Source organism: Rattus norvegicus, chromosome 18, assembly GCF_021556685.1.
Source record: "Rattus norvegicus strain SHRSP/BbbUtx chromosome 18, alternate assembly SHRSP_T2T, whole genome shotgun sequence".
NCBI lineage: Eukaryota > Metazoa > Chordata > Mammalia > Rodentia > Muridae > Rattus > Rattus norvegicus.
In genome coordinates this window covers 24,953,647-24,971,926 of record NC_141551.1, presented here as the reverse complement: position 1 = coordinate 24,971,926, position 18,280 = coordinate 24,953,647, and the positions used below count along the sequence as shown (strand labels likewise).

At 43.7% G+C, this 18,280-nt stretch overlaps 1 protein-coding gene across 2 annotated transcripts; it reads left to right on the top strand.

Moving 5' to 3' along the window:
* The first annotated feature begins 290 nt into the window (after positions 1-290).
* Stard4 (StAR-related lipid transfer domain containing 4) lies at positions 291-15,732 on the top strand. Of its 2 annotated transcripts, XM_087592562.1 has the most exons (7): positions 291-505; positions 4,607-4,721; positions 5,912-5,961; positions 6,650-6,886; positions 8,393-8,519; positions 9,455-9,569; positions 11,213-15,732. In XM_087592562.1, the coding sequence occupies exons 4-7, from the start codon at positions 6,846-6,848 to the stop codon at positions 11,440-11,442; spliced, it is 513 nt and encodes a 170-aa protein (XP_087448688.1). In that variant the 5' UTR covers positions 291-505; positions 4,607-4,721; positions 5,912-5,961; positions 6,650-6,845; the 3' UTR covers positions 11,443-15,732.
* Positions 15,733-18,280: the final 2,548 nt, after the last annotated feature.

Genomic DNA, 18,280 nt, shown 5'->3' with positions numbered 1-18,280 from the left:
TTAGGGAACTCTGTCTGGCACTGGCCAGCCCACACGCACGCGGAATCGCTCCATCCTCGGAGGCCAATCGGCTCCCTTCAGGCTGAGACGCCAGCCAATCCCAGCGAACACACGTTGCTCCGCTAACACTCCAGAGGTTCCCCCCACCAGGGTCCGCACGGGGTGGGGCTGAGGGTGTTGCTCGCCTTGACCGGAACAGCCTGCTGCCTTCTGATTGGCTGTGGTCGGAAGGCGCCCCTCTCCCATTGGCTGCTTCCAGCCGTGCTGGGCGGGCTGGAAAACAGCTTGCTGAAACGCGCGGGGTTGCAGGAGCTGTGAGCTACCTTTTCCTGGACTTGGCGACTGCTTGGCATCCTCCGCTACCGGCCCGGAAGGAGAGAGGTCGGCCGAACGGGATCGAGCAGTGCCGAGCGGGGCCGACCGAGGCTGAGCGTTCCCTGGAGCTGCTCCCCGCAGAGGGGAGAGAGATGGCTGACCCTGGGAGCGGATGGTCACAGAGTAGCAGGTGAGACCTGAGTTGGATCAGAGCTGCCGCCGTTCAAGGGCCGTGAGCCCAGCAGGCCTCAGTTTTCTCATCTGTTAAATGGTAACAGTAGTCGCGCTCCCAGGGCTGTGGGGAAGGTCCGTAGGAGCATGCCCCGCGGAGACTCCTCAAGGGGCATCTTCTCTCACCAAGCTTCCACGGGGACAGGGTCCTTAAGAGACACTTCCTCTGTCCTCAGTATTTTGCAAGTAAGTCTATGGTTTTAACACCAGAAAGCTACAGCTGCGGATTTCCTTCGTGTCGGCTGAGGGGAAATGATGTGAGGTTTGGGGATTCAGGAACTGGGATTGCAGTTAGATACATTGTGGAGGTCAGGCTTTTATGCGGAACTTGGGCGAGTCTCTGGATCAGCTTTCAGAGTTTATTTTTCAAGACTGACCTGTCAACTCAGATCAAAGAGCTTGCTTTGGAATTTTCGTTCTCTCGCGTATTTGCCTTTGGGAGCTTGAGCAAATAAAAATAACTTTTCCATTGCAGTTATCCCCTTTCTGTAAAGTCGCGATACAGGATGAACTCTTAAGGCTTGTCATGAAACTCAAATGAAATAACGCAATGTAAAATTACCAGGAAGACCTAACACATAGTAAGAAGTCACTACTCTAAAAACCATTAAGAAAATGAATGAAGGGCATTAAAGACTCAAACACTACATTAGATTCAGAATTCAGCTTGTGGTATCATTAGGATGTAAATACTGTGTTAATCATTGTAAAGAGTGCTAACCTTGTCAGGCTGTGGCGAGGTGACCATTTGAAAGAGGGTCATGGTGCACACCACAGAAGTGTGTGTTCCTTTAAACTGAGCAAGGGCCGGTCTCAAAAATAGGAAGCGACTGTTCTTGAGTTAGAAAAGTTAAATTACTGGCTCAAGATGTGTTGGAAATTGAGCGTTTGTTAACACTTTTATGTTACAGTGTATAATTTAATAAGGCCTTAGTTTGCTCTCTTGTTGAAAGTCTATTGTGGCTTGTTAAATTGGCACGATTCACATAAAAACCATATTAACTGAATACTGGAAGGTTAAAAGTTCTGAAACAGAACCTTTAGTGGGCTAAACCACAAAAGAACAGAAAGTTTATGGACACTATGAGTATTTTCTTTCCAGTTGTGTGCATGGGGTGTGTGTGTGTGTGTGTGTGTGTGTGTGTGTGTGTGTGTGTGTCCGGACTCCTGTGGTATATGTGTGTGTGTGTGGGGGGGGTGGTTAGCACTTTGAATCCCTGAGCCATTTGGAGGGTCCTAAAATGTCTCGTGTTTAAAAGGGAGTTTATCACCATTTCACTGTGGTGTATAGTTGAGAACAACTAGAATTCTTAGTCAGGGCTTTGTTGGTAATACACAGCTTCAAGAAAATCTTCCCAAGCTCCAGTAGTTTCCATTCAAGAAAATATGGACATAGAAAACATCAACGTAAGGTTAGCGGCAAAATGGTGCAAAGCAGACAATAATTAACTCTTGGCCCGAGGATTAACAAGATCAGATGACCTTTTGTGTGGTGTGGTTGGAGTTTGTTTAGTTGGGTAGTGCCTCTTATCTCTGTTGTGGTTGGAGAAGTCCTTGACAGAAGGGTCAGGGAAGGAAAGATTGAGTTCATAAGAGGAAATTCAGAGCGATATTGAAAACCGTCTCCACGGTTGAAGATTGTGGGAGGGTAAACTGTGTGCTCTGCTTTCAGTTAATCCAAGCACCTGCTTTTATCAGGAGGGAGCTGAAACCTGGCCAACTCCAACCCCGTCTTCTTTCACTCTAGAATACGCTTGGAGAGGGGCTCCCACAGACGCATTGCAGCTTACGGGGTGACCATTATTTATCCTGGACTTCCAGGCGGGAATTCACCTCTGAGTGCAATGCTGCAAGGATTGAAAGAGAACTTTTGACGTGATTTTCACTTCTGTCTCTGCTTGCCTCCTCCTTCGGCATCCTTAAAGAGGCTGCCAGTCAGAGTTTCTAGAGTTTTAGCTTTATAATTGTCACGGAGATTTATATAAGGGATGGAATGAGTCTAGGTAAAGACTCAAAACTGGATCTTACCTATTTCCCTTGTTTAGAACTGGATGCATACGAGATACCGGTAAACACTTAGTAGCTTCACCTGGAGAAGCTGTTCGTTCGTATGGTAACTTTATTGTTCTTCCGCAGCTCACAAATGATTGGTATAAGTGGCAATACATAGTTTATTCATTGGTTTTCTCCAGTATTCTTGTCAGAGAGCACAACCCTGAGCCCCCGAAGACTCTCTAGCTAAAAATGGTAGAATGTAAAGGAATAGTTGCGGTGTGCACCGTAAGAAAACCAAGACTTTAGGGCAGTCCATCAACAAAGCGTAGGAGTGGGGCAGTCAAGCTCATCTGCATGGAAATGGTGTCCAGAAGCTTAGAAGGGCATCGGCCAGCAGACGGCAGTGATATGAGTTCCCGATCCTTATCTTTATAGGTAGCCTGTGTCGCTTACCTTCCTCTCCTGGCTTTGTACAAGCTGGTTGACTTTCCATTCCCTTTGACTCCTACCAAATACAGTTTTTAAATAAAAGTTCTTATCTGCCACCCACAGGAAGCTAGCAGAAGACCTTTGGGTTACAGACTGGCTTTGTCACAACGATCCCACTCCTGGATAAGTGTCTTTTATAAGCTCTCCAAGACTTTGCACTTGTTCATAGCCAGCCTTGAAAGAGGTCATTGTGCTGGCTCTTAGGTCGGCAGGCTCTGGAGTCGCAGCATATATTCTTGACTGGTAGGCTTTCGGAGTGAGCGCACCCACTTTCCCTGGGTAGGTGGGACCTATACTTACACAGTTTACATCCCTTTTATGGATCTCAAGTTTTAGGTTATTGAATTTTTCGTGTGTGCTTTCTCATTTCTCTACTCAATTTTAGTATTTGAGATTTCTGTACTGTACACTGTGATATTTAAATATTGGCCACAGCTTTGATTTATCCCTGCAACCTTTAGGTTTTTAGATCAATACGTCTCAGCTGTGGTTGGAAGACAGAATTGTTAATGAAGCTTTTCCTGGTTTCCTTTTTTCAGTCATTCCATGCTTGTATAGTGGTCAGCTTATCTCTGTTAACCTTATACAGGAGTAGAAAGAGTAGGGATGCTGTAGGAGTTATCCTAAGAAAATGGCAGCGGCGTCAAAAGACGGTAAAAGAATACCGATTCTTGTCGGGGGCAGGGGCATGTCAGCAGTGCTATTAAAGCCTACTGTGTGCCCCATTGTGTTCTAGGTGTTAGTGGAGCATATGACGAAGACCCTTACTCTACTAGGTCCATAAGGTTATGGTAAAGAGTAGAGTCATGTATGATACATACATCGGCTTCAGACACTGCTAAGCCCACTGAGGAATGAAAGAAAGATTTTATAGTTACTTGAGAAGTCTCTGGTACGGGCAGGAGTTTTAACTGCAGTTGGCATTGTACTTTGTTAGTTTACACTAAGATTCGGAGTCCAGGAGTCTAAGCAGAGAAGTCCCAAGTCCAAAGATCAAAAGCCTTGACAGACTTGGCCTGAGGAACACAAAGCCCTAGGGAATGGAACCCTAGGCAGTGGGGAACGGTGGTATGAATGGAAATCTCTGGTAATCATTCAGGCTTGAGGATCTGGACTCATTTGTCATTTGTCATTTTAATAACGTTAATAATAAATTGCTGAGAAAATGCTGGGCGCATAGAGATGCACCATCAGATCAACGTTCTTGGTCAGCCTATGGATGTGGACTTTGAAACTGCCTGGCGAGCTGAGAGTTAGAGGGATGCTTTGGGCATCAACAGCCTGGAGATAAGAGAGCCACCTTCCCACTCTCATGAAGTGTGTCTCCTTTTTACGGTTTTATATGCGTGGTTCTAATAATAAAAAAGTCTTGATTATTGTCTTCAGCTATGAGTTATTCTTCCCAGGGTTTCAGGAAAAACCTCTACCCAGCTCTTTCTCTCAGAGCTTCTGATTCATTCATTGGGAGTGGGGTTCACGTGCCCATCTGTCTTTCATCGCTCTCTCAGGAGAATTTACTCTGAAAGATTTGACTTACTCCAGTATTTGCTGACACTAATCTTGGCTTTTATTACAGGAAGCTCAAAATGGAAGGACTGTCTGATGTTGCCTCTATTTCCACAAAACTTCAGAACACTCTGATCCAGTATCACAGCATTGAAGAAGATCAGTGGCGGGTTGCCAAGAAAGTGGTACGTGTGTAATTACTGTGTGGGTATTTAATGTATGGCCAAAGAATTGTCTGATGACTTTTAAAATATTAGGGAAAATATATAAGATAAATAATGTGTTGAATGGATGTACAATAATTAATCTGCACATGATTGGGTGGGTCATCCTCCAAAGAAACAAGCCCAGCAGCTCTTTGCTGGACCTGCTAATAGGTTCGTGCCCAGGAGAGCGGTGAGCAGTTTTACAACTCAACAAAGAAAGCAGATCATTGTCAATTTAACAAAGGATAGTCAGTGAGAATTTGCACCAGGGCCGGAGAGATGGCTCAGCTGTTAAGAGCACTGACTGCTTTTTCAGAGGCCCAGAGTTCAAATCCCAGCAACCACATGGTGGCTCACAACCATCTGTAATGAGATCTGATGCCCTCCTCTGGTGCATCTGAAGACAGCTACAGGGGACTTATAATAAATAAATAAATAAATAAATAAATAAATAAATAAATAAATAAATAAATCTATCTTTTTAAAAAGACACATTTAAAAAGAAAGTTTGCACTCATATCAGTTGGGAAGGGTGTGAGCAGCTGGTTAGAATTCCTCTTTACCATGTGATTTGGCCAAGCTGCCTTATGGCCGAGCACTAGAGCCAAGCATAGAATGTAGGCTCTTCTCCAGTTCTCTAGTTAGTTTTATATTTAAAAGCCAGAGGGGAAATGATTTGGGTGGGGAATGTAGGAACAAATTCAATATAACATAGTCACGGTAAATGTGAATTATTTGAAAATGGAGGAACAGTTTCAGAATGAAGTATTTAATGTTCCTAATGGCACAGACCGGATGTGTCAGTAACAGCAGCCAGCTGAGATTGGAGTGGAGCGAGTAGTAACAGCCGCTAATCTAGTTCTGCAGTTGAGTTTTAAAGTCGTTCGTGGAGCGAGTAGTAACAGCCGCTAATCTAGTTCTGCAGTTGAGTTTTAAAGTCGTTCAACCTCTAAGCTACTGACAGATCTGTAAGGTACAAGATGTGGCTGCCGTGTGATACAGAAGGAATTCAGACGCAGATATCTTTGTGACTCGAGTAACTACTGTCTCTGATAAGCTGCCTACATTGTTTTTAATGCAAAGTTAAGCGATCTGAACGTACACAATTACTTTGCAGTTTGAGGGTCCACCTTTGTGATTATCACCAGGCACTGTCTTTGTTTTCCTAGAAAGATGTAACCGTTTGGAGGAAGCCCTCGGAAGAGTTCAATGGGTATCTGTAAGTAAATGCTCCATTTTCTAACTCACATACTAGGTTACGTGATCAATGTAAAAGTCAGCTTTCATTTTTATGGTTTTGTGCACTCAGGGAAGCAAATTGATCATGTGCACTCAGGGCCCTAAGAATGGCCAAGTGCTTTGTAGGTCGAGTTGGACATAAAAGCAGTAGGCAACTACAGACCTGAAGTCCTAGCCTCGCATACATGACCTTGTCATGTCCCGCATTGGTAAGTGTTGTTCTTTTAAAGGATTGTTCTTGTGACACAGGGTGGCCTCGGACTCACTACTGCAGTGAGTCCTCGTGGTCATGTGCTGCTTCCTGCTTGAGTTTCCTATGTGCATGAATTCCTATGCCCAGGTAACATTCTGATAAAAATTCTCCTTGAAGATCCCATCAGTAAGATAATAGTGATTTAAGTATTATGAATATTAAAAACTAGGTATCTTGATACTAAATTTTGAAAACATCTGCACTTGGTAGAGTGTCGGTAGCCTTTAAATATTATGTTTTAAAAGATTACGTAATAATAAAAGAAAATATACTATAATACAAATAGAGATGAATACCCAGCCCAAACATAGGGTTATTTTAAATATATATTTTTATTGAAATATTTTTACCTAAGACAAAATTCCCCTTTAAATAGTAGTATTATGAGTAATTTCTGTTTTTCCTTCCCTTATAGTTGAAGATGAATTATGCCTATAGTCAAGAAAAGCATGCTGATTTTTGTTGTGCCAGCATGGACAGTTGCCATATGGAATTAAGTAGAATGTTCAAATTCTTAGGACTCAGCCTTTTTTAAAAATGAATCTGCTGACCTCACTTAGTATATGCAAAATGTTCTGTAGTTTCATACCAGAGATGCTATTTCCAGAGAGATGAGCTGTACACAATTTTTGACATGGACGGCAGATTGGAGGTGAATCAAGCATTGTAAGCAATCTAGGAATTAATCCTTTCGATCGGTAGTTCCCAGCAGGGCTTGAGAAAGGCAGAAAGCACTGGGGAGTGCACACACGCTCAGAGAAAAGGCTTCAGGGAGTGGATAGTTTGAGACGCAAGAGAAGAATAGACGTTTCTTTAAGAAATGAGGGCAGGAGAATTGTGTCTGCTACGCAAACATGGATGAGAAGCTCATTTAGGGAAGAAGTAGTGCCTCTCCAGCTAGAGCATCAAGCTGGGGACACGGAACCAACTTTTGAATGGTGCTTCAGTTCTACACGAGGACATGCACTGCTGCTTGCCCTGTGACCTAGTTCTGTCCCCCCTGGCCTGGTCCTCACAGGGTTTTGAATTTACTGGAATAATATTGAGAAAGATGGGAGTGATAGGTGAGAATTTAAGAGGGGCTGTATCAGGTTGGCAAACAGCTCCTGGCAGTCCCTCTGCTTGTGTACAATCTGTGATAATATGCAGCTTTTTAGAGAGCCCTGTGGCCATTCTTCAACTCACATCCAGAGACCTTTGAAGCTAACTATGCGATAGTTGGAGGAGCGGATGAAGTGGTGTCCTGTTGGTATATGTTTAATCACAGTGACGCTGAGTCCATTTGTTACTGTTTTGGATTATCCTAGCATCCTCTGTTGGATTATCATTTTCATTGATTTTAAAGGGAACTGCTCCCATATTACCTCTGGAATAACTGTGTGCATTTATATGTATTATACATATCTTCCCCAAATCTACATCTAGAAAGTTCTTAAAAGCCAGGGTAGTCATGTGTGGGTGCAGTCTCTAACGTTTCGAGTGAGATGCGTTTCTAAACACGAGCTGAGCAAGAATAAGCTGCAGGCCAAAGCGGGGAGAAAGCCCATGTGGCCTTAGCCCTGCAGGGAGAACCACAGGCAACTAAGGTGTGCTGAGAGTGGGGGACACAGTCTCCCCAGGGAACAGCGGATCCACTCTTATCCAGGACCAAATGTGAGCCCTGGAAAACATCCTCACAAGTAACCTGCAGGCTGAGCAGGTTACAGTTAGGAACACATGTATATAGACATGTATGCATATAACAACAATTAGTGAATTTGAACGAGGGGGATGAGGTCTGTCTGGGAAGGCTTAGAGGGAGGAAGGGGGAAGGGGAGAAAGATACACCCGCACTAATGCCTGAGGGTGACTAAGCCAAGGGCGTGCGTGACTAAACCGAGGGCAATACTGAGTGGAAGTTGTGAGGTGTCCTGTGGACAGTTTGCGGCTCTATTTTAACATGAAGAGACATCACTATGTCTGTGATGGCATTAGCAGAACCTTTCGTTGTCTAATTTGATTAAGGACAAAAGTAATTTGACAAAAATAGGACTTTTATCTATTGGACAAGTTGTTTTTCCTTTAAAAACCCTCTGTTCATTTCTACTCGCATTTCCAGTGTTAGCTCTGTGCTGAGCTGCTCACTTGTACAGCCTTTGCTTTGGTTTCTGTCTTCTAGATATAAAGCCCAAGGAGTTATGGATGACGTGGTCAATAATGTGATAGACCACATACGCCCAGGGCCCTGGCGCTTGGACTGGGACCGGTTAATGACTTCACTGGATATTTTGGAGCACTTTGAAGAGGTATGTGTTCAATGACATTGCTGCAGAGGGTGTGTGCGTGTGTGTGCGTGTGTGCGCGTGTGTGAGTACATGCACGGCAGAGAGATAGAGACACCACATATATGTGAGTGTCAATGTTTGTATATGCTTACACTCGTTACATTAATTGAGAAAAGCACTCATAGCAAAGATACCACAGAGAGGCCTACGCTGCCTTCTAAAAGTTGGATTGCCCCATTCTATATAGTTCTTTCTTTATTCACTTTTTTGAGGAAAGATCTCACTGTGTAGCCCTCACTGGCCTAACACTTGCTGTGTAGACCAGGCTAGCTCAAACACAGAGCTCCACCTTCCCCTAGTTCCTGCCTGCTAAGATTAAAGTTGTGTTTCCAAATTTTAATGAGCGTTCGTTCTGAGCGTTCCCCCCACTATGCCTCTACCCTTGTTGCTTATGAAAATCTCCACCATCTTTAATTATAAAATGTAAGGATCTAAAAATCTCAAAGACAGAAAAATACCTTCCCTGTATTTAGGTTTCTAGTTTAAATGTAGATTTCTCCAGTTATATTAAGTTAAAATCAAAGACCAGAGATAAAAATGTTGCCTAGATAGCTGTCTAGCTTGTGACCCTTCAGTATATTTATTTTTACACACACACACACACACACACACACACACACACACAGAGTAGACCCATGTGTTTGGCTACTTTAATTGAATTGGCCTTCTCTAGTGGAGATTCAGACACTGAATGTGTCCTTGGATGTTTGTTCATCATTGTCAGGTTCATATGGTATCCTTGACATTTAGGAAAGAGATTTTCCCTTCCAGAGCCACTGTAAGAGTCGCCATTCTGACGAGAGAGCATTGTGAGTGTCGGTTCTTACTAGACACTGATCTTGGTATGCGACTGTTTCTAATGGTGACCCCCATCTTGCCTTTTGTCTTTTTTCTAGAATTGCTGTGTGATGCGTTACACCACTGCTGGGCAGCTTTTAAATATTATTTCCCCGAGAGAGTTTGTTGATTTCTCCTATACTGTGGGCTATGAAGAAGGACTTTTATCCTGTGGTAATAACCTTAACCTCTTGTTCTTTCTTTAAGTCTACTTCAGATACTTAGTTTTTACCATGGGCCATTCTTTATAAGACATGTATTTTTTAAAGATTTTATTTATTTTATGTATGTGAGTACACTGTAGCTGTCTTGAGACACACCAGAAGAGGGCATCAGATCCCATTACAGATGGTTGTGAGCCACCATGTGGTTGCTGGGAATTGAACTCAGGACCTCTGGAAGAGCAGTCAGTGCTCTTAACCGCCGAGCCATCTCTTCAGCTCCAAGAAATATTTGTTAACCCTCAATTATTGCTATTTTCGCATCTTTGGTTGGTTGGTTGTTTTTTTATGCTAAACTCCAGTTTAGCATTAAACGATAGTATAAGAGTTAACAGTAGTAAGAATTCAGGATCTTGAAGTGTTTCTGTGGGAATGTTTGGGGTATTTTTCAGGAGGGAGAAAAATTTACCATTTAATTGAGAATATATGTTGTTTTATATTATTATCATGGGGACTTTTTTTTTATTTTTGTGTTAGTTACATTTGTTCTCTGGTAATTTCACACATGTTCTCCTCGCCTGCCCTGGCTGTCCCTTCATATGGCCTTTCTCACATTCATATCTCCGCTTTGTTTTGTGACCCACTGAGTTTAGCAGCCAGGGCCGTCTGTGTGACTGAAGTTTAGAACTTTCTCTTAGAGCCTGGTGGGCTCAGCAGTGAGATCACGAGTGACAATGGCTCCTCCTCTCCTAGAGTGTACCAGTGTTCAGTGCAAAGGGCAGGGTCCTATGAGCCTGTCTCCACTCACGTGTTGACAGGACCAGTCTTGTGTGGGCCCAGTGAAGATGACTACAGTTGTGAGTTCAAGACAAGACAATAGTAGTTGTTCTGGGCATAGAGCATGGCACTGTGCAGCCCTTCCCCTGAGGCCCTGCTACTGGAATGTTCCCTGGGCCTTGCAGGTATAAATGACTTGTTTAAGGATGAACCCTCAAACATGTCTGTTAAGTTTTTATTCTCGGTTACATAATTCTTCACCCATCCTAGAAACATGACTGATTCTGGGAAAGGGATCCAATAACTGATATTTCATTCTAGGCCTTCAGAACAGTTTCTTGGTATATGTACACACACACACACACACACACACACACACACACACACACACACACTTACTTGATACTTTAAAGAAAAATTTCCTTCTTTGGATTGTGTCATCTTTCTCTAAAAATATTGCACTAGAAGCCTCCTGTTTTTAAAGTGTGTAGATAAATTAATACTTAATTATGTGTAGAGCGCTCTTGAGTTGTTCATCTCACTGGTGAGAACTAAAGTTGGGGGTGGCTGTGTCTGTGGGAAGCAGTTATGGTGCCATGCGTCTTGTTCTTGTCACCTTGTGGCCTGGATGGTACTGTGTCCTCTACTCTGAAGGGATTAGAATTTTCCCCCTTACCTATCTTCCAACCCTGTGCCAGAATTCTCTTTGGTAATTATCTTTCTCATTTTGCTGTGCTCCGAACTCCTGGGGATTAGTTTTCATTAGGATGACTAGGAAGAAAACTATTTAAACAAGAAAGCTAGTCATATTTTTTAAATGATAGTTGGGGGAAATGCTGGTTATTGCTATTAATGATACTATTTTAAACTGTCTTCTAGGGGTAAGTGTTGAGTGGAGTGAGACGAGACCAGAGTTTGTCCGTGGCTATAACCACCCCTGCGGCTGGTTCTGTGTTCCACTCAAAGACAGTCCAAACCAGAGTCTCCTGACAGGCTACATCCAGACAGACCTGCGTGGCATGATCCCTCAGTCTGCGGTAGACACAGCAATGGCAAGCACGCTAGCCAACTTCTACAGTGATTTGCGGAAGGCTTTGCGAAAGGCATAGTGTGTTCAACTCAGTGCCGTGGTTCACTGACTCTACTTTTCTCCCTCTGCTATGTGACGTGTACAAGTCCTCAGTTCCTGCCTGCTGCGGCCTGTGGGAACGGACACTGGAGGTGTTATAGGTGCCATAGTACAATCTTGTTTTCTATTAAAAGTAAATAGCTATGTAAATAGGGCATTTAAAGTTTCCTAAAAGTTTTATTTGCACCTTGTTTGGTTGTGGAAGTGTGTCTGTGAGTGGAAAGGGTGAAATCCCGAGGTTCAGGTCAGGCTAAGTGCGGTCTGTTCATACGGGTCAAATAATACCTTAGGAGAGAGCTGCTGTCTGCTTGGAAATTAGAGTGTGCAAACTCATGCTATTCATGCTATTTTGGAGCTTTTTGAACATTTTGTAAAATTACACAGGTTCCCAGTGTAAATGTGTTTCTCTTGCTGTGTTCCGGGAGTTTGCCGATAGTTTAGACAAAAGGAAAAAGTCCTCCAAAGTCTGTAAAGATAACGTGCACTGTTCATTGACTTATACCATTTTAAGTATTAGAAAGAGCACAGGTGACAGGAATGGCCATTCTAGTAACCATAGGCACAAGTCAGTGCAGTTTAATTTTGATATCTAGGTAACGTTCTTCTGCAAAACATACTTGTGTCATTATGTGCATTCATTTGTTCTGGGGATGACTGAAAACAGCCAGGTATGCACTGGTGACATCACACTGAGCAGTAGCTGTCACTGAAGGACGCAGCTAGTGGTGTCCCCTCATCACCAGCCAAGGCCAGTGCTAAAAAGTCAGATTCAATGACTGTCCTAGACACACTTCCGTTTTTAAACTAGCGCTCACCTCAAAGCTACAAACTGCATGCTAAAAAGTTCAGTTTTGATGTAACTTCCATCTAGAATTGTAGCAAAAGCATCATGAGATTCAGCCAGGGGCTTAGATGTCCCAGTGACCAGAATGAGCTATGAATGGAGCTGTCTCATGTGAGCATTCCTTCATGGCTGTCACACTCCAAATCATTCTTTGGCTTTTGAATATCTACCTGGTTTATTTGTGACTCTGTGTCCTCCACACCCATTGTGTGTTTGTGTGAGCACTCAGAGCTCAGTGTTGTGTGTCAGGTCCGAGTGTGTTATTTTTTCTGCACCTCCCTGGCCTTACGCACTTCCCTTTCCTTCTTCTGTTTGTGTTGCTGGTGGGTGGGTAGGTTTGCCTTTTTGATTTGGTAAATGAGTTCTGGAAATACTTGCAGGCAGGAAGCCACACGAAGGCCTCCAGAAGCCTCCGATGGTTCAGCTGTGTGAGGGGGTGGTTCAGTGCGGGAGGCCCACTCTTCCCTTTGCATCAGTTTGTTTCTCCAAGTGTGAAGTCACTTCTTTACGTTCGCGTGACAGTCAAAAGGGAGACTGGCTTTCCCTTTTAAAAGTGTTTTCTTGCAACTGGTGATAAAGGTGCACAGAGAGCAGAGGTTCAGTGTCGGCGTTCCCGGTGGATGAGCTCATAGCTCTGGAACTGAAATACCACGTCCAGGACCTGCCAGAAGCACTTCCCCCAGAGGGTTGGTTCTCAGTTTGTTCATCGCTAAGGTCCTTGTCTGAATTTATCGTGACTTCTGAACTGCTAGATTTCATCATTGCTGTTCTCTTCAGCAATAGGAAAAGAAAATGCAGACTGTCCAGGGAAGATTGCTAAGTTTTAACTGTTAGATGTGTCTTCTGTGACTTTACCTGTCTCTAATAGTGTAGAGCAGTCTCATATCTCCCATTAGTGTGTCCGTGGTGTAAAGGGACGAGAGCGTGGGTACCAGCACTGCAGTGCTGTCAGGACTCTCCCTGCCTGAGCCGGCGTCTCTGAGGATCCCACTCCTGCCCAGTCTCTGAGCTGGTCTGAGCTGGTGTTCCTTCGTTCTCAGCAGCTAGACCTCCAGACAGCCAGGGTGCTGAGGTAATTCCCTGCGGAGCGTGGACCCACCACAAGTAAAAGAACCCTGGTGGAAATGTCTTCATGGCCTTAGTGGGTTTCACAGTGGGCTCAGAAGTTATATGTGAGCTGTCTGATACACGTGTCTATTAATGTAGAGTTCATGTAAGCTACAGTTTACCATGGTAAAAGGGTGAGTGTCCTTTAAAAAAACATTTGAAGAGCTGTGCAGCCATCACCACAGGGCACTCCCAAGATCCCTTTTTTTCTGTATTCACTGGGCATAGTCATCTAACCAGTGTTTACACAGTGGCCAGCATAGGGGAGAGGATGAAAAAGATGACGTCAGAACCTCCTAGGTTTTACTTCTGAGAGTAGAGTCGTGTGTGTGTGTGTGTGTGTGGTGTGGTGTGTGGTGTGTGTGTGTGTGTGTGTGTGTGTGTGTGTGTGTCTGGGTGTATAAGGAGTTGGAGGGTGGGCGTGTGTGCATGTGTGTGTATTTAAGCTCAGGAACATTTACATGTGTTAAGTGTGTTTATCTCGAGTATTGTAATATACAAATGATGTGAAATGAGGATACTTGCATAGTGGGATCTGCTGCTTCTAGAGCAATCCTATTGCAGAAAAATAATACAAGCCATATATGTAACTTAACGTGTCCTAGCAGAGGCTGGGACATGTTGGTAGTGAAGGAGCATTTACTGCCCTTGCAGAAGCACCCACCACGGACGGGGCTTACAGCGTCTATAATTCCGTTCTGAAGGATTTTGTGCCCCTCTGGCCTCTGCAGACACAGGCATGTACACAGTGCATACACACACACATGAAGGAAAAAAAAAACACTCAGACATAGAAAAAGTACACAGCTGAAACCCATTGTAGCAGCGTTTTCTTTGACTCCAGATCCAAACTGATCGCAAGGCATTGAGATGCCGTAGGGGTCTATTAACTCTTTGAAATAGGACGGGCGTTTTCCTGTTGGCACCCGTCATACCTCAAGCACTCATTATCCACATGAGGTCTGCAGCTGTCGTAAGAGCAGCACCAGCCTACAGCACCTTTCATTTGCTGGAAGAGGAAGGGGACAGTTCAGGAATTGCTTTCTTCCACAGAATCTCTTAGAGCTGAGCACCGTGAGTGCCCGCTGCACAAGACGTGTACTTTAGAAATGTACATACATAAATTACTGGTTTCCAGTAAATTAAAAATTATTGCCTCAAAATTATTTTCACTCCAAGTGACTTTTGATAGGCCCGTGAAGGAGAAGTGTAACCTGTCACATTGCTGTGTGGATGAGCGCTTCCTGCCGTGTGTAGCTTGCTGAGGAACTGTGTGTGCTCTGGAAACACACGTTCTGGAGACACTGCTCTTTTTCAATGAAATTAGTTTCATGTAAGTGACATTTTGGTAGGAGATACTGGTTTTTGTTTTAAAAAAAAATCTTGATCACTCTTCAGTGATTAAAGCAATACTCAGCAAAAATCTTAATCTCTCCTCAATGATTAAAGCAATATTCAGCAAAAATAACAGTAGTCGTATTCTTAGTTTTCTGTGCTATAAACCACTGGAGCATTAGCTTATGTTTAAACATCAGGGTTTCTTTCCATGCACACAATGGGTGTATTTGAAACCGGGGGTTTCCAAGTGTAAAACTGTATCCCGGTTATCAGGATGTTTCCCTTCATCTTCCTGTCTTTTCTACTTGAGGATCATCTGATTAATACTTACTGAACTAAGCTAATGTATCACGGTAAGAAGAATATACCTGAGGTTCTGGAGAAGGGGAGAAAACACCCCAGTCCTTGTCCCCGTTGGGTCTGAGAAGTCCCCTTTGCTGAGGGTGGCACTTTGTGTCTTTATGAGAGCACAGTCGCCTCTTTAGGACCAGATACTCAATTAAATGTCCGTCGTAGCTTTCTGAACCCAAAAGAGAAGCTAACAGAACCAGAGAAGCTAGTGGAGATCTGCCTTTGATGAGGACTCCTTTAAAACTTACATGGACGTTTGTTCGGGCCTTTTCGCCCTTCTGTCTTTCCCTGTGGTGCTGAGGCCTGGTGCATACTGGGACTGAGCTACACTGCTGGCCCCTAGGTGAGCACTTTGGTGATGAGATCTGAGGAAAGAAGAAGCACGAGCTTCTACAGCACAGGGCTGGAGTTCTGGTCTCCTCATTTTATTTCCAGGGATTATGCAGATACTGCTGTGTACTAAAATTCATCTCTTACAGTCCAACAAATGATGTATTAAGATTATTTTAGGAAGTTTATTATTTTATGTATCTGTATGTGGAATTAGAATAAAGGACTGCTGATATAAATGAGATGTATATTTTTAAATTACAGTGGAGTATATGTGAATAAAGATTTCTAGACACTCTTGCTACTGGTTGTTGATCCTGTTTGTGTAAGTTACTTTAACCTTAAGTACTGAACAAATGCTTATATATCTAAATTTAGAGAATTTATTAGAGAATAACTACCTGAACTGTTTTCAAAGTATAAATCTGGAAAATAAAGTTAACACATGCTAATCTGCCAATGTTTCATATAATATTAGCAACAATACTGCTAAGTCTTTATTTGCAATTTGTAACCTTACATTGCAATAATAACATATTATTAACTGACAAAGAGAAGAGGTTTATTTTGGCAAACACGTCTGGGGGTCCCAGTCCAGAATTCAGTAGCCTTGCCTTTGGCCTCTTCTAGAAGCAATGTACTATAGTAGTAGCATGTGCTGAGGAAAAGCATGTGCGCGCGCGCACACGCACACGCACACGCACACGCACACACACACACACACACACACACACACACACACGCACACTTACCTCCGGATCCAGAATATCAAGAGAGGAAAGAAAACCAGAGTCTCATGTCCCTTTCAGAGTGTTCCCTGGTGACTTGTGTACCTGGCATTAGGCACTGCCTCATAGAACCACTGGGACCAAGGTTCAAGTGTGTGTGTCTTTGTGGAGTCATTCAGCATCCACTGACGGCAGCTCTGACACAGCTTGGGAAAATGCACAGTAACAACAGCTGTCCAGCACATACTCACGTAACTGTGCTAAGCTGGCTAGGAGTAGTAGATACTTTAAACTGAAACTGTTTACTAGGACACCTAAAATCTAGGTTATAAAAAGAGCAACTGGGGATGGTGTAGTAATGGGAAATATATGGCTATGATGTGGCATACACAGAGTCTCCTCACTGTAACATCTGGCTGTGTTACCTGTCCCTGATGGCTTTGGGAGGGGATTAGGTCACTGTCATAGTTTATTGTACAGTTAAGGTCGCCTAGATGCCAAACCTCCAGGCACCTTATCTTGGACTTTACCCCAGAAGTGGTAGACATAAGTGTTCCCAACCCAGCCAGTTTATGGTATCTTGTTATTAGAGCTGGAATGGACTTACACATCTGGATATAGGTACTCATTAATGTTTCCCAGCTGAAGAGTCTAAGAACCAGTGTTTCTGCAGTTGTCTTGATCGTTCTGTTAAGACAGAACTGACCGACCCTGGGGATTGATTGCAAATGCATTCAAGTTGAGAAGGCAAAGCCATGGCACTGTCTGTCTGTCTCTGTCCCCATATAATGAAAGCTCTAAAAGTGCCTGGGAGCAAGGATAAGGATTCCCAGCTTCTTGGAATGTGTGCCTATGGTGACTTTAGATAAACAGCCCTAATCACTGCTCATAGGTTGAGCTTTGGGGGGGTAGATGTGAGGTTTCTTTGGATGCCATGTGGGAAAATGATGCCCCCATCCCTAACACTGTAATGAAAATATTGTCTTGCTGAATTAAACACTTTGGAACCCCTTCTAGTGACAGGTGCTGCATGGCTGTCATTCCCCTAGTTCGTGAGGCGAGGGAGTTTCCCTCAGGTTAGCCAATGGCCGCGGTTAAACAGCATCCCAAAGCATTGCATTGTTGCCATAGACCTATTGCTGTGAGGAAAATGTCCCGGTTTATACACAGGCTTTTGTAACCAAGACATGACCCGAGGCTGTTAGAAAGAATGCACTACAGTTGCATCCGGGGAGAGCAAGCACATAGCTATGCTTGATCACGTGTGGTGGATGAGAATGGAGAAGCACACTGCTGCCCACGGTTCAGCCCAGTTCTCACCACTTACATGTCAGTCTCCTGGACATTGCGTCAACTCATCTGAAAAGGTAAGAAAACACAGAGAAGCAGATGCGGGTGGCTGGAGATCTGGAGGATGTAAAAATAAAACCATGGAAGAAGCAGGCGTAGCAAAATGTTTGTTAGTATTCTTTCCTGCGGTCTTATAATCCTACTCACATTTTGCTTTGGTGAAATCTCAGTGTCAGGCAGGGGACTTTATTAAGGGAAGTCAAGAGGTCGCAAAAACCACAGTGAAGTAACTGTCTGACTGTCAAGTGTGGAACACATTGATTTGCTGAGGGAGTTCTTAATTTTCTCAAGTACTTCCTTTCATTTCCCCAACTGAGCCTCAACCTTGGGGTATCGGTGTTTTCTCAGCAAAGGAGGAATATTGGACAGGATTGGTACAGAAAGCTTTGGGAATTTGTAAGTAAAACTCAATACTAGAGAAAGAGACAATGCCTTTGGAAAGTATTTTCCATGCCTTCTATTATTATTATTATTTTTTTTTTTTTTTTTTTTTTTACGGAGCTGAGGACCGAACCCAGGGCCTTGCACTTGCTAGGCAAGTGCTCTACCACTGAGCTAAATCCCCAACCCCTTTCCATATCTTCTTATCTTCATAAGGAAGAAGTCAGTTTAGAGATGAGTTGATGCAGTGTCCAGTAGACTGACATTCTAGTGGTAAGAACTGGGCTGAACAGTGGGGCGGCAGTGTGCTCGACGCTTCTCAGCCACCACGAACTTATGTTAGCAGTCAGCTCCGTAGGTGTGAAGCCTTCCTTTGTTGGGTTTATAGG